The 16,328-nt window shown below is 40.5% G+C and overlaps 5 protein-coding genes and 1 long non-coding RNA gene across 6 annotated transcripts in view; 5 read left to right on the forward strand and 1 right to left on the reverse strand.

Moving 5' to 3' along the window:
* LOC128886076 (keratin, type I cytoskeletal 9-like) overlaps positions 1-16,328 on the forward strand; it is a 60,793-nt gene that overhangs the window by 19,306 nt on the left and 25,159 nt on the right. The window lies entirely within an intron of this gene.
* Positions 375-4,173, forward strand: LOC128886070 (uncharacterized). Its single transcript, XM_054140625.1, has 4 exons — positions 375-2,172; positions 2,598-3,058; positions 3,419-3,852; positions 4,034-4,173. The coding sequence occupies exons 1-4, from the start codon at positions 2,088-2,090 to the stop codon at positions 4,065-4,067; spliced, it is 1,014 nt and encodes a 337-aa protein (XP_053996600.1). The 5' UTR covers positions 375-2,087; the 3' UTR covers positions 4,068-4,173.
* On the reverse strand, positions 3,961-5,228 carry LOC128886087 (uncharacterized). The gene is made up of 2 exons (XR_008459734.1): positions 4,351-5,228; positions 3,961-4,226 (listed from the first exon to the last, which is right to left on the reverse strand). It is a non-coding gene; the product is annotated as an uncharacterized LOC128886087 (long non-coding RNA).
* Positions 7,147-9,189, forward strand: LOC128886082 (uncharacterized). Its single transcript, XM_054140640.1, has 3 exons — positions 7,147-7,308; positions 8,426-8,744; positions 8,963-9,189. Exons 1-3 carry the CDS (start codon positions 7,233-7,235, stop codon positions 8,982-8,984), a joined length of 417 nt encoding a protein of 138 aa, XP_053996615.1. The 5' UTR covers positions 7,147-7,232; the 3' UTR covers positions 8,985-9,189.
* LOC128886074 (uncharacterized) lies at positions 9,313-11,912 on the forward strand. The gene is made up of 5 exons (XM_054140630.1): positions 9,313-9,537; positions 9,621-9,657; positions 9,734-10,165; positions 10,563-10,728; positions 10,797-11,912. The coding sequence occupies exons 1-5, from the start codon at positions 9,496-9,498 to the stop codon at positions 10,894-10,896; spliced, it is 777 nt and encodes a 258-aa protein (XP_053996605.1). The 5' UTR covers positions 9,313-9,495; the 3' UTR covers positions 10,897-11,912.
* Positions 13,698-15,526, forward strand: LOC128886073 (calaxin). Its single transcript, XM_054140629.1, has 4 exons — positions 13,698-14,025; positions 14,469-14,583; positions 14,855-15,108; positions 15,191-15,526. Exons 1-4 carry the CDS (start codon positions 13,709-13,711, stop codon positions 15,408-15,410), a joined length of 906 nt encoding a protein of 301 aa, XP_053996604.1. The 5' UTR covers positions 13,698-13,708; the 3' UTR covers positions 15,411-15,526.

Below are 16,328 nucleotides of genomic sequence, written 5' to 3' on the forward strand. Positions count from 1 at the left end.
CCATCTAATCCAGACCTGTCTATTCGATACCAATTTAATATAATCACTATTTCTGCATGTTTCCAATTCCGGATAACAATGTCTTAGAATCTAATCTAAAGAGGACATCGTCCATACGTGTGTATCCGACAACAATTGACGTTTGATCCTGACTAATCGCAGGTGAATCACGGCCACCTATGCTTGCAGAGTACAGCCGGATTATTTATGAATCGATAGCACGACCGTCTGTCTATTTCTGTCAGTCGAAGGCTCGCTCGTTGCGATGCACAGCGGAACAACCCCCCACCCGTCCCTCTCCCTTAAACGTGGCTGAAATGTGTGATTATGAAATTCTTAAAATAAATCTAATTACGAATGTCTCTATCGTTTAATAGCCATCGCGCATAATTTTGTACAGAGAATCGATAAATCGCGAATTAGAATGTGGACCACGTTTTTGGGAAATCCGTCCCAGCGTGGATCGGTACGAAAGCGATCCGTACATCGGTCCCGATACGGTTAACGACGTCTGTTTGACGTAACCTCTTAATATTAATATTATGTCAGTCATACACGCTCGGACGTCTGCGCGTATGACTGGTCAGAGGCGACGATAACTCTTGGGGATGATCAAAAGTCCGTAAGAGTCCAATGGCGGTGGCCGCGGTGCTCGTGCTCTGAATTTCAAGCGAATACAGACAGATCCGCCTTGACGTGTCACTGTCCCTACCTCCGTTGTGTCTTTTTCAGCTTCGAACTCGCCGCGAGAAGCAACAGAATCACCTAAAACCAATCCTTCGGTTCATTTAACACACATTGGATAGACTATTCTTAAACTTTGACCTCCGTCCCTGAAGACAAGTATTAACAGAGACAAGTACCAGCCAGAGTTCAAGCTGTCAGAAGATGACCTCTCGAAGCCTCCAAGACATTCCATAGAATATTTTTGGATGTCAGCGACTCCCAGGAGGGTGGAAATTCGTGGAAGAAGGGGGTCGCGAAGATCCACGGAGCGTGAAAGGGAGGAATCGAAATTCTGGAAACGTGAATTCCCGTGAAAGTACGCTCACGGTTGAAGGGATCAGCGGAAACCATCGTCCTGGCTCGTTCCTTGGATTGGCGTTTATTTATAGAACGATTGAAAATGTATGAACCTCTGTTATTCTAGCGTTAGAGATCCTCTTATCAGGCATCGATCTCAGTGATTCACGATCAGCGACCACCATCGCTGAACAAGGAAAAGCGACAAACATCCTCCGTATCGTCGATCAAATTCTGGAGACATTGACGTGTATCGAATCGTTTCGGAATTATTTGCATAGTAATAAGAGAATTGTATGGGAGAAAAACATGCGAACGATACCAATCATCCGCGGTGGCTATCTTCTTGTACAGGTTTGAGGTTGATGCATGTGTGCATCAATGCGCACTGTAGGGTTAAACTCACTCGGATCTTCATTGACTTCCATTGGTCAGGTTAAAGGTCAGGTTTTGAGGGGATGTCCGTCTTAACTAACTGTTGTCTCTGCTGAATGCACCCAATGTCCTCTCATCTCACCTAAGTGTTCTCCAGCCCGTAACCTCGGCATCGAGTCCTCCTTGCCTCCAGTCGCGTTGTGTAACTCGATCAGCCGAATTCAGAGGATCGACGGGGATCGCAATTAATGCGTTCGATTCAACGGGTGTCTACTCGCGTATGAGGATCACGTCTCGTTGAACGAGACGGACGTTTGCGTTACGACGATCCTGTTGGGTACGAGGCAACCACCTGACATGTCATGGTGGGGGACCCAGAGGATCCCGTATCCCCGTTCCGCGCGTGGATCCGACCGATCCCGTCCCATGCCCTGCGTCTACGTCGGCGACGTTCCCATCCCCCTAGCTTCTGGTATAAAAGCAATCGCTGCTTCGACGATAGCAGCATCGCGCAAAAAGTTCGCCAGCCAGGTAGACCTTGGGTTAGGTAGTGCTTGGATACCTCGTCGATCACCGCTTACGGGAACACCCAGTGGAAACAGTGTCCTGAAACAGAAATCTCTAACCGGAGGATCAGTTTTTTCAAGTTGCACCTCTTCCTGATCGAACACGTCCTTGGGTCTTCGGGGATGACGCAGTGGATGAGCCTCGTCCTCCTGGTCGTCGCGGCGATCATCGCCGTGGCGGAGTCCAGGGCTATACCCGCAGAACCAAGTAAGTATACTTAGAGATGATGATGATGAAGGGTCGCGATGAGGGCCTGAAGAGGTTGTTCTTGGATGGAGTTCAAAATGTAGCGATTAGAATTTTTGGGGGGATAGGTGATGGTCAGGATTTGGTCACTGCTGGTGAAGATTTTGTGGTATCAGGATCACTGTGGAGGTGAACATCACCGAGGACAATTTTCACGGTCCAGGGACTGTAGTATGTGTTTATACACGAAGGGATGGGACTTTTGTCTATTTGGACCAGTGGGATTCAAATTGATATATCTTACAATTTTTCGTAGATTATAGTTAGCGTTATACTTAGCAGTTTCCAACTTTAAAGAGTGTAGGTTGTGAGGAAAAGAGTGTAGGAGTATAAATTTCATAATTGTCTGTGAGCTACTTGTTAAAAGCCGGTTGCACTCTTCAAAGTTTCAGTGATGCTGGACCCCTACGGCAACCCTATAGTCTTCTTGCGTGAAAAGAGGACAGCCGTGCACCCCTATCCCAATAGGGCGATGATGTTCACCGGCTACTACAGACCAGTGCGACGCTCGAACGGTGGTCAAGCGACGGGCGTCTTCGCCCAAGGCAACGCCGTGAGCGGAGAGGCGGCCTTCTTCGGTGGCATGCAGACGCCACACTTGAGGAACGGTCCAGAACCAATTGAGGAGCAGGAGGTCTCCAGCGCGGAAGCTCAAGCAGCTCCAGGCTCAGAAGAGTCTTACAACTACAACCAACAGACTCCTGTGCAAGAAGAAGGCGGCTACCAGTCGGAAGAACCTCGTCCTCAGGAAGGAAACTATCCTCAGGAGGAAGCCCAGTATCCCCAAGAGGAACCACAACATGGGGAAGAGGATCAAAACCATCACAAGGGCAGCTTGCCTCCTCAGGTACTGATTTAGACCTCTTTTTAACATAATACTCTCTTTTAGAAATTAATTGTATCAAACCTCTACCGATAACCAATACCAATATTGATAGTGATTGGCAGAAATAAAAATCGGTCTTTACAGGGTTAACGCGTTGATCGTTGTACCGAACGCACGCGAGCGCAACCGGTTCGAAATTAGTGTTGCAAACCGTTTGCGCTCTTTGTTTTACCTACTCCACTATCTTTCTTTTACCTAGATTCCACGGTCGCATGCAACTAGTTTCAGAGTGATTTGAAACCGATCAGTTGCTCTCGTGTGCGATCGGCCTTATACGAATATTTGTGAACATTTCTATGAAAATCAAATCGTTCACATCAGGGTCAACCAGAGCCAGAGCCAGTCCCAGTGTACACCACCGAAGCGACTGTCGTGACTCCAGCTGATGAGCCCGCGTACTCTACCCCAGGGACATCTGCGAATCGTCCGAAAGTGAATCGTGGAAAGAAGCCCAAGAAGCCCCCAGTCGTGGTCGAGGACGACGATGACGACGATGACGACGACGACGAGGACGAAGAAGACGATGACGAGCCCACCGTTCCCTTTGTGCCTTTCAAAGGAAACCGTCGCCGTCAGAAGTATCCTAACTTAAACAACTACTTCCCAATGGTGTTCAGCTTCCCTGGAGTGTCCACGCGAGCTGGATCGTCGGGTTCTTTCCCTGGTGCTGTCACTGCGATCGCCAACAGCTACTCCACTAGCAAAAGAGGTGTTGCCAGTTCTGTGGCGACCGCTTACGGGGGAGCTCCCAATGGGTGAGTTTTTTTGATTTGCTTGGACAGTCGATGCAATAAATATTTCAATTTTTTTTTGAGAGAGATGAAGCTATGGCTAGTGGAATATCAAGGTTGGAGAATACATACCTGGTGATAGGTGTGGTGGTTTTCTAATTGACGTAGAGAATATGTTATAATTGAATTGGTTGAATTTGTCCAGGAAAAAACGACGCCCACAAACGTCTGAGGAATAATCGAGGAGGCATCTGATGCAGACTGATCGAAGGACACCACAAACGCCACGTCATCGATGCTGAATCCAAGAAGAAACAGAAGGAGGAACAAACTTTCGCGTTCCTATCAATGTCCTTCCCCGAATGAGTGACTCCCCACCCCTTTTGTACTGCACGAAGCTGTAAAGATTGACCCAGTGAGAGAAATTCGTTCGTTAAATGCATTTTTACGATAGCGATGTCATTAATCATCAGTTCGTTCAAAATTTTGGTTAATAGTGAAATATTTTTTTGAAATTGATACCTGACAGGTGGTTGAGAGGTAATTTATGAAAGAATAGTTCTTCTTGGTGATTCAATGTCTATTCAAATAATGATAAGTTAGTCGAATCCAGGGACAATCTCCCCAGCTGATCTACGAGTTCCCTTCAATTGGCAATCCCATTCTGTAATTTATATTTTCAATTAGTCAGAGCGACATAAGATACCTATTAATTTAAGACTTTAAGATTAATTATAAGGTTGGAAGGAAAATTCTTGTAAAACTTCATTCATTTTACTTGACGCGATTCTCGACGTAACAATCTATAATTACTGGAGGAATTCGCCAATCATGGAATACTGTCCAGTAAAATCGTCAAATAAATTTTAATTACAGTCAAATAAAAGTAAACGGCGTCTGGTACGAGCATGTCTTTTCAATAAAACCTATAATGTGATAAAATAATAAATTGCGTTCCTTGAAATGGGAAAACGATCCTAAACGTAACGGAAACCCTCTGTTTCCTTTGTGGAGTATGAGTTTTAGGGATTTATGAGGTTCAGCAGGGATTCCATAGGTTTAACAAACCTAAATCCGAAGGTCGTCAAATATTGATCTATGCGATAGTTTCTAAGAACAAACGAGGGTCATCAAGCACTAAGACTACCCTTTAATTGCTTCCAGGAAAGCATGCATTAGAAGTCATGACCACGTTCGTTTACTTTTCTACCGATCATCCGCTATTATTTCGTGAAACCCGTTCCATAGAAATACCATTAAAGCTGTTTCACCATTTGCATAGATATTACTGCGAGGGTCACGGTAAATTTTCGATTTACGTAGACACGCGATTTGCTTGCTCACTGTTCGCTGGAAATCGTTACGCGATTGAAAGTGAATCAATCTCTGCTGAAGTACTTCACAAATTGCTATTTTTATGTAGAGCAAAGTATGTTTTCCAAAATTGATTACGTAGAATAACATAAGTGCGCGAAGATTATTCTGGCACTATGTTATAGCGACTATGATATGCTCGATAGCTCATCTTCAACATGATTGAGTAATGAAACGAAACAAGCATGTAATAAATATGATATTTCTTGGTTTAAAATAGGTTTGGCGACTAAACAGATGTTTGTTGAATTCTTCTCTGAACACCCTGTACATTCGTGTGATTCATAGGAAGTTATATCCGCTTCTGATCTCGAAATCTTCCGGTTCCATGGTTTCGAAATTCCTTGAGGCGAGTGCTATTGGCATTGAACCGGTCGTCGAAATCTCACGGAAGCAATTATCTGTCCACCCACCTGGAGCCATTCATTTTGTACAATTCTTTGTTCTCCAATGTTCCTTTGATTCCTGCTTGATTAGCAATTTATTTCCTTCCATTAAACAGCGTGCAACCATACGCTATTTTCTTCTGCTATTCATTAGCGAACAATAAGATGTAGAACTACGCTTAAACTACACTTCTCTGGATAAAGGTCGTTTTTTCCTAAAAGAGAATGTAACGTCTCAGCTGAATTTTTAACGGGTGACATTTAACAATGTTCTGTGGGTGAATGGAGGATGAATAACAGGTTGCATTATGGTGATTATTTTTAGTTTTCTGAACCATCATCGCTACAATTTATTATTCTTTTCTACCAAGCAATTGAAAACATCCAAGAAACCTTTTATTAAACAGTAATCTTCTTACTTTTCAGTAAGTTAAGCTGTTGGTCAATTTCAAGGGCAGGATTCGGTCCACCAGGTATAAAAACGTGACCTTGCCGGTTCGTCGACACCAACCGAAGATCATACAACTTTTCCCAACCACGTAATTCGTCAAATACCGATTAGGCACGGGTTAGTACGTAAAACTTCGCGTCTGCCATGTGCTAATTGACGCTAGGACGTTGGGGGATTCCCTGTATAGCTATAGTATATAGAACGCTCCTTCGCTTTTCTCTTATTTCTTTTGACTTAATGAGGTTGTAAAAACTACCACCAAGTTCGCTTCGTCATCGTCACAAAGGCGAAACACGATTTTCAGATACTGGCGTGTTATACTAATTTTATGGAAAATTTCAGGTTTAATTTAAGACTGCGGTGTCCAACTTTCCAGAAAGGTTCAGAGTCGTATTTTTGGAAATGGAAACAACAGTACTTTTACATACAGGGTGTTAGCTAACTGGTGGCTGTATATCGAAAAAAGATGAACTTTTAATTTACTTCCAGCTCGGTAATCGACATCAATTTAAAGCATGTGTATATCTGCTTCGCATACACGTCTCGGATTGCAGTTTATAATTCTATGAGTGACTAAATGCTACTAGCATTTTTTAAATGGATGCTGATATCGCCATTGAAGATTCAATATTTTATCGAACGAAACCTTGACATTCAGTGTACGCCAGTTAATTTCACCATGAGGCTACGATAGCTGACAAATATGTAGATTTATAACTCCATCATCGTGATCTTCGTTAATTTATTTCACCTTCAAAATTTCCACCTTCCGCGAGAAAGAATCATTCCTAACAAAAGTCCAGGAAATCAGATCTGAGGAAGAAATTGATGAAATCCTTGGTCCAAGAAAGATGAAATACAGGCTGCATAAAAAGAGAGCAAGATAAAAAATAGCTCGAATCATCGTATCCGTTCGATCAGACATCCAGACCTCGAGAATTATTTGTTTGCAGCGTATTAAATGGCGTTGAACACCTCCACAAACTGAAAGCTCATCCGTGCTAATGAGATACGACCATTCCTCGTGAAGTGCTGTTTCGTACCTACGTAAATGCGTTGGGGTATCCCCGAACTCTTCGGACGGTCACGGTTCCTATATAAAGAGCTCCCTGCTGATTTCTCCATCGTCATTTCGCACTCGAACCTCGAAGGAACTTGTAACGCGGAAGTGTGCTAAACATCTTACCAGAAACATGTCGAAGATCCTCTTCATCGTCCTGGTCGCAGTCCTGGCCAACGCTTTTGGATTTCCTGCCACTCAAGAGAAAGGTATACATGAGTTGTGACACTGGGGTGCTTTGATCGAGAAGTCGAGAGTTTTAGAAAACTTGTCTCGAAGCAATGAGAGTAGTAGTTGGTGAAATTAGGTCCTTGGGTGAACTGGATGTTTTAGAGAAGTTGAGGGCTCTCGAGGAACAGGGTGAATTGAAATTGTAGTTTGGGAATTTTATTTCTTGGGGAAACTGTGTATATCGAAGATTTCAGGTTCTTTAATGAACCAGGTGTTCTAAAACTATTGGCTGGTTAGGTTCTTGGGTGAACAGGGTGTTGTAGAAAAGTTGAGGCCTTTCAATAGGCTGGTTGTACTAAAATTAAAATTTAGAATGGTAGGTTCTTGAGAATACTGAGTATTAGACGTAGGTGTCTTGAAATTTTAATTACAGATCTTAGATCCTTATAGAAACTGGCTTTGAAGCACTGGTTGAAGAACTGATTGTAGCAGAGAAGTTGTCTTGCGAAAAACCTGAACAATAAAAACTATATTTGCAAAGGTTAACTGCATTCAATGCAAATGGAAGTGATAATAAAGTTAGCTTCGTCAATCTATTCATCTTCCAGTAGTAATTTCTTGCTCCTCCAACCAACTGCTTCTACGCAGAAAATATTTGACAAGCTCCATCGTAGGTCATTTTTTCATTGCGTTTGAATACAATTGAGAATATTAGTGCGTAAAATAAATGAAGTAGACAGTGTGAGATATCAATAATGTTTCCACTAGTAGCTGAAATATTCGACACAAGTGGTGGCAGAGTTTCTTTTCAATTTCCAAGTGTTAGAGTTACCAGTTCTGTTTTCATTTTGGAATCCTAATAAGTTCTGCACGCATCAAATGAATTACAAACTCCTGTGTCGCGCGCATATTCTCAGTATTGTGACTCATCGTTTAGCGAGCGTCCGAACAATCTGTTAACAGATCAGGACAAATTGTTGTTTGTCGACCTCACATGTCTCGAAGGTTGATGTCGTTTCCACTTTCTGGTTGGTTTACCGTACCTTCTTCTAGTGAAACGCTTCTTAGAACGAGCACTCCTTTCTTTTTATTTACAATGGTGATTCTATTCATAGACTCTTGAGTGCCTTAATTATCGAAATATATTTATTTCAGAAACCCCGCTGTCGAGGATGGTGAGAGAGGCGTTCCCAGATCCAAACCCTCACCATAAACACGGAATCTACGGTATCGGTGGACTTGGAGGTGGATATGGAGGTGGATATGGAGGCGGATTTGGAGGTGGCTATGGCGGTTATGGTCATGGATATGGTCACGGTGGCTACAGACCTGGATACGGTGGTTACGGACATGGCTATCCTCATGGCGGTTACGGAGGCTTGGGAGGTGGCTTTTCCGGCAGCTCTGCACACGCTGGTGCCATAAGCTCACCCTTTGGAAGCGCATCTTTCGCGAGCGCGAGCGCGAAAGCAGGGTAAATATTTCCATTCCGTTGTCTTATACTTGACTTTTTGCGTCAACAAGCAAGCATTATTATTTGGAATAGTATTCCTCTCAGACTCTGGTTTGTACATATCTTTTCCAATAAACAAAAGTATAAGTTCAAGTGTAACCGTAATAACTGACATATTTACTATGGCGTTATACTACGTCTCTTTTAAATTTATTTAAATTTCTTCTCTTCTATTGCAGATCAAGTGGATACGGACGATAATTCCCGGATTGAACGCCTATGACAACGTTTAGTTAGAATGCTCGCTATTGTACGATAATTTCACACTTATGACCACTTTTGTATAATACATTTTTATACCACTTGAAATTTCATGTTACTACTGCTTAGTACTTGTACCTAAATCATATGTTATTTAATTATCGTATACGACTCTGACTCAATAAAGACAGTTTATTTATTAACATTAATTAATTTGCTTCATCCTCTCCATCTTTCAATACCGTTTAAAAATTAGTTTAAATTAGTTAAACATCAATGAATATTCTTGTTAACCATACGTTTGCACGTTAAGACGCTTCGCTCGAGGTACGCACGACTTTATCCGGATGTTTGCAACGAATATTTTGTAAACTACGACATGCCGCGACTCTATTAATCGCGCCCGTCGCGACTATAAAAGCGATTGGTCCGTTAGAAGGCGATCGTTAACTCGCCATAGTCCCTTGGAAATCATTCTTCTTCGAAAAGTCGATTATCCATTTGTGTAAAGATGCAACTCCTCGCTTTTGTGCTGCTGTCGCTCTTTCTGCGGGTGAGTTCTATCTTCCATTTAAATTATTAACGAAACAAAAGATCAGTGCTAGTTTGGAAGTCGTACAATTCCTTTGTTTCCAGGTTCACTGTGGTTCCCTCGCTAAATCAGAATTGACAGGTAATCGAAACATTTCTCCTTGTACGGATTCTAAGTCAATAAATAAAAAAATTATTCTGTCCATTTTATCGCGAAGAGAGCCAAGCTGACTTAGGCCAACAGAGAAGTGCTCGAGTTCACAGGATCGCCGAAGATGAACTCCCTGGAAACGAGAACGCTCGTGCGAAAAATGCCACGAACGAAGAGACAGTTAAAGAAATACCTTCACCTGGGAGCCAGAAACTCGATAAATTTTTATCGGATCTACCTAATTTTGTCGAGGTAATGCAATCCCAGGCAGAATTGTTCAAAGTGTTCAAGTGCATCTTGAAAGAGCTGTCGCGGGAGGGAACCATCGCCATGAAGTATGTTGACCCCGTGAATAATGAGATGACGGACGCTACAGCGTCATCAGTGTCCATTAAACTGGCCTCGAAGAACATTAACGGTCTCAGAAATCTCCTTAATTCTCCGGAAGAGCTGAATATTCATTACCTGGACGGCCAGAATGGCGAGAAACAGCTGTCAGGTAGTCGACTCGGCCATGAGTGCCTCTTTCTTACGTATTTCTTCTTTGTACATCAATCTTTATCAGTCGTCAGGTTTACACTTCCTTCAAGTTCAACAATTTCATTTGCTTCTTTATATTCTTTAAATTATTCAAAGAATTACACGTCACATCAACTGGTGGTCAGTCAGACTTTATAAGATGAAGTCATTTTAATTTCACTATATATTCATTTCTTATTATATTTTATTCTCTAATAAATCCTAATCCTACATAGAAATGTGCAAAGTTTATTTAACAGCAACGAATATGTTGCAATGACTGCTCCAAATATTGTAAATGTTAATACCGCAAGCTTCGCTTCTAATAATTTTCATAATTTATTTTTGGACTAATTTCGTTTGATTTTCTTTTATAGAAGGATACGAAGACGGTCTAAAGTCATTTTTAGCTTCCCAAATTGAAACATCAAACGACCCAGAGTTGAAGACAGTGAAGAACATAGCCCAATACTTGGACAACATCCTGATGGAGGCTCAGAACCTCATAATTCACATTCGAAACATATTCGAAAGCCTTTGCAGGTAAGTAATGACGTATAAACAAATTCATAATGATACCTCGACAGTTTCCAATAGAAATTATTTTTCAGAAAACATCATTCCCACTCCAACTCGTCGTCTCTACCAGAAGTCAATAATCCTGGAAACATCGCTTCAACTGATCAGCCCAAGAAAGTATCGATACTCTGACTACTCCTAAACCATTTCTATAACATTTTTAACGAAACAAGTATTGTCCTAACTCGTGAAAAATTCAAGCTATTATAACGTTAATACTGCAATAAAAATGATCCGTCGATTTTTAAGTGCACAGCATGATAACAAAACTGGTGGTGTTTATTTTTTAAACTTTAAACATTTTATAAACGCAATTGAAATTTGAGTTTTCTAATCTTATTATCAACAAGTTAAATATTCCGATGAAACTAACTTGCAAACTTCATTTCTGATTGTTGAGAAAGTTTGATCGATTCCATTCCGTAGCCGTTAGCGACGAGAAAGAAACCATCGCGACGGTTCTCGTTAACATTTGCCTCTCGTGAAACGGGTAAGTTTATTGTTACTGTAAATCACGGACAATTATAACAATGGAATACAGCAGGCATAGCCTAATTCAGGTAAACTCCACCCAAAGGAGGGCTTAGATTTGCTTGAAAGTGAAGATACGTACAACGAATTGACACGAGTGCTGCTTTGCTACTATGTTTTGCAAAATTAAAGGTTGCTGAAACGTGTGATTATCGATTAATTAAACGAACATTCCCATTTTCAAATAAAGTATTGAAACTGGAAATAAATGTGCCAAGTATTTATTCACAAAAAAGTATTTTGTTTTTATATTTAATATAAACAAGAATATTGAGAATTACAATTTTCGCCCATGCTTTCTATACTTTGTTTGAATTTTTGTTTATAAAATATTCGTCGAAGAAGCTGCAATACCATTTGCAAGCAACATGTTCATGTCTCTATCACGCAGTTTCTTAACCGAACGCTATGAACAATCGCGTGCGCCTATTAATCGCGTGTAAGGGAAGCTCGAGAATCTAAATCAGAACCTCGAAGGTGGTTTGTTATCGTGACGCGATTCAATCTGGTGTGAAATTGCACCTCCAATATCCGAATATAAACCTATCGATTCGATTGCTCGAGTTCAAATTCTCTCAATTAGTGAGACGAATTATCATAAATAATTTTTCGATTATCGATGTTATGCATATTTTATAATTTACACAATACGCAATAAATATAATTGCTTTATTAAATTACTTTATTGTTGAATCTGAGAACACCTGTCGATACGCAACCCGAACTCCAATGCAGCAAGTGAAAGGCATGAGTTCAGGTGCACACTAAGAGTATCATTTAGTTTCTAAATGTGAGTTTCTATTATCCAGAATCACGATTAATATTATATAGAATAATACAATATTATCGAGTGATTGGATATTGTAAAAGGCAATAATTAATCCTATCAACTATTTTTCTGTGAATTTGTAAATTAACATGATCGAGACCATGCTATTATTTTAAACTCTGAATGAGAAATACTGCCAAAATGTTGAGAAACTTTTAATTGAATGCCTTCGAGCGTGATTTTTGTCTGGAAGAAATCGTTTACTGCCTATGATGCCACGATGCGGTAAATTATGCTAGAAATACCTTAAAATGAACGTTGTACTGCTGTAACCGAGAATGATTTCGTACTTCGCGAAGAACATTTCATATTTTATCTCTGACGGAATGGGGTTTCGACACGCATCGATCAGATTTTGCACGGAACAGTTAAAACTACCGAGGAAATGCATTAGTCGATGCAAGGAAATGCATTCTCCTGTTCCTCGGTGAATTTCGTGTAACCTCTTCAAGCCTACTTTTCAAAACAAAGTATATTCTTTCTTGGAATAATACATAAGAGTTCATTTAATTTTTCCTTATTAGAAAGAAAAAGAAAACATATAGTTGACTCGTTTACATAAAATCTAATACTCTATCGAAAAGAGGACTAAGCATATGCTTTTGTTTTATTTAATTAATCTCAGTTGTTGAAGTGTCTTGAAACGTATTTTTGCATACAAAAATATTTGCTCAAAGTTATTCTAGATCGCAATAATTACTAAGATCTTATTAGATCAGAAATAGAATAAAATAAAGTGTAAATATAATTTTCTTTCCTACAGATTGATAATAAAAATCCCGTTTGAAGAAATCCGATACGCAATTTTCCCAGCCCTCTAAAACAGCCTCTGCATGAACTTCCAATTTTACAAACTAGTAATACGACCATAGTAATACGCCTAATGTTGTGCAATTTGCATTCATATGCCAATTGTCCTCAAACGCGTCCAATTCAAAGTGCATTCGGAGTTCATCAATTCGATAGCGTGAACGCGACCGAATCCGAAGCAAGAAGCGTGTGGAGATTGGGTCTCCAATCGAAAACGATGAATCGTTTCGTGCTATTGATCAATCGATCCGTAACCATAGCTTTTATCGTCTTAAAGCGATCAATCTTCCTTTGCGTTTTCGTTCGCTATAATTGGAACGAAATGAAAACTTCATGTGAGTATTTCCATTGATTTGAAAATAAAAATGACTAGCAATGATCTTTCGTCGCTGAAAGAGTACGGAAAGAACGTATTTTATTAACAATGATAAGGGTATTGCAAGGATGGTAGTCGTACAAACAAAACTAAAACCTATTGTCTTTTTTTTTTTAAATTTGTCTCTCTTTTATACCTCTCAAATTTTTATAAAAATATGTTTCTATCCATTAGAACCTTAACCTCCGTCCACTCAAAAATCAATTACTACATCCTTAAATAAAGACACAGCCTGCTTCTTTCTTATTAATTTATGCTTCATATTGTACATTACACTTCTAATTCCTCGTCCTTTACACTATAATTATTTTTTGTTTACCATCAACTTTCATTAACTGAGCAAATAAATAAAATAGCGAGTGTGTGTCGACTTACTGTGGTCTGGAAATTCCTCAGGGATGTCTGGCGAACGCAGCCTCTCGTCGAGCGCGAAACCTCGAATGGATCACGAAAGCGTCGCGGGCGTCGGCGTCGGCGCCGAGGGCGCGCTCGCCGCGAACCTTCGTGCTGGCGCCACCCTGATGAAAAGCGTCTCTATCTTCTTGATGAGTGGCCGCAAAGCCTTCGTGAACCCCAAAAGGCTAACTTCTGCCAGCCCGAAGCACGAGCCCAGAAAAAGGCATCGCAGAAGAATGCCAGACGGTGGTGGCGCGAGGAATTCCACCAACACCATCAGGCTGATCGAGTCGCTCAAGAAGAAAACTAGGTTCTCGTGGCAAGTAAACGCTCTAAAAGTTCATTCGAATCGATAGTTGACGAGGCACAATTTAACAAATAAAGCCTTTTCGTTTGTAAACGTTAGAGCAGACTTTGTTATGTAATATAAATTCAGTGATAAATTTATTTCCTTTTATAAATTTATATTTTAGAAAGTTTGCATAAAGAAGACAGAAAGATGTATTGATATATAATAAGTAAATATCGTGATTTTGTTTTTTTCTTTCTATTTTTATAAACATCAGGCTTCATTTAGTTATTCACACTGGCAATCGAACCTTCTACATAACTTCAACGTTGAAGTTTCACTATTAACTTGCACAATAAAAATGCAATTTGACAGAAGATTCGCAAGAAACAGGGTCCTTTTTTTTTTTAAGAGACGCTGTTTCGTCTTTGAAGAGAGTATGCGACCCTGAAATCACGTTCAATTGCCCGCAGGTTCGAATTGGACAACCTGTGCAAGCTGTACAAGAAGCTAACCAGTTCTGGCCAGCAACAAGTAGGACAGTCGTTTATTATGGGTAGGAGGCAGCAATCGAATCAAGCTATAGAGGTAGCGACACTTCTAGCAAACCACCGTTTCGAATCGCAGGCGTTTTAAGTCGCGTGCGTGAACCTGTCATTTTGTGTTTGCGAGGAAGCATGCGATAGCGCACATCCAAAGCCTTCAATGTCTCAATCGCACGATTCTGGAGAAATCGTGTTGGTTAGATTAAAGAACCGTTTCTACTTGCTAAACCAAGCATTTTACTAGTAAAATAAATGAGAGTACAATTTTGTAGAGACTTTCCGGTACGTAAAGTGATTATAAATTACCTTAACAGGGAATCGACAGAACCATTTTTCGAGACCTTCTGCACAACACGTTCAAGGTGATCACGGAGGACGCATTGGTGGAGAGGATATTTTGCTGCTGGGATCGTGAGAATGAGGGTATCATCAGAATGGAGCCGTGGATCATGGGGCTGGATCTTTATCTTCGCGGCAGTCTACGAGAAAGGATTGAATTTTGTTTCAAAGTTTACGATCTCAACAACGATGGTTTCATCACAAAGGACGAGATCTTTCAGTTGTTCAAGTAAACGTTTCGAAATACCAATAATAATAGTCTTACCCAACGATATTGTTCGTTGTGATCCGATAATATTTTGTCCTTTTAGGAATTGCTTGATAAAGCAGCCAGGAGAAGAGGATCCAGACGAAGCGGTCAGGGATCTGTCGGAATTGGCACTGAAGAAGTTAGACGTCGATCGGGATGGAAAGATTTCCTTTCAAGATTACAAACTGGCTGTTATGGAGGAACCTTTGCTACTTGAGGCTTTCGGGCAATGCTTGGCTACGGAAGAGCACTGTGCTTCCATTATAGCTACATTCCAATAATAAAAGTTCGACAAGTAAGAATAGATCTCTGAAGTGATGTAGGATTGATCCATCAACCAGATTGCCTTCTTCATTGCAATTATTTCTAATCACATTTATACTTTCAACCACCCACCTTCTTCAGTATTCTATTTCCAACAGCTTCCGTCTTTCTGCATCTTGCACACCTATTATCATAAAAAAGAACAAACAAACAATTAGAAGCAATATTCACATTAAAGGGTAAATCCATTTCGAAAATTTGTAATCATGGCACCTGCCGTTTATTAAAAACAAATTCGATAGTAATCGTAATTACAAACAATAATAATAATATTAATAATAATATAATATAATATAATATAATATAATATAATAATAATAGTATAATTACAAAATACGCTCGATCTGGCTTTCTTACAGCGTGTTCGCTGAATCAGTCTTAACCCTCGGATTACCAAGCATCGAAATCACTCGTTTTCGAAGTATACTTCTCTCCTCCGTTTTGTTTTCGTCTCAGGCTCCGTCGATCGTACGTCGAAAAAATACCGATCGAACCGTCGATCCTCGATCGATAACCCGAAGGCTAATTAAATTATAAAACGTTCTAGAGGTATGTTACAGTGATGCAGGGGTTTTTTTCGTTTACGTAAATTGAAACAATTGACTTTTTCTTTTTCTTTTCTTTCTTTCTTTTTTTTTTTACTTTGCCGTGCGCAACAAAATATCTGCTCCTCGTCGCGGTACTTCCGGTTCCGGGGACCCGTGCCGCGACCTCAAGGTTCCTTTTCACGGACACTCGTGTTCCTTCTGTATATATAAATACACACTGTCCATCGACAGTTTTGGGCAGCCTACCATCTTTTTGTAAATAAAGGTTTCTTTCTTTTGTACACACACACACACACACACACACACACACACACACACACACACACA

This window comes from Hylaeus anthracinus, unplaced genomic scaffold, assembly GCF_026225885.1.
Source record: "Hylaeus anthracinus isolate JK02 unplaced genomic scaffold, UHH_iyHylAnth1.0_haploid 11982, whole genome shotgun sequence".
NCBI classification, from domain to species: domain Eukaryota; kingdom Metazoa; phylum Arthropoda; class Insecta; order Hymenoptera; family Colletidae; genus Hylaeus; species Hylaeus anthracinus.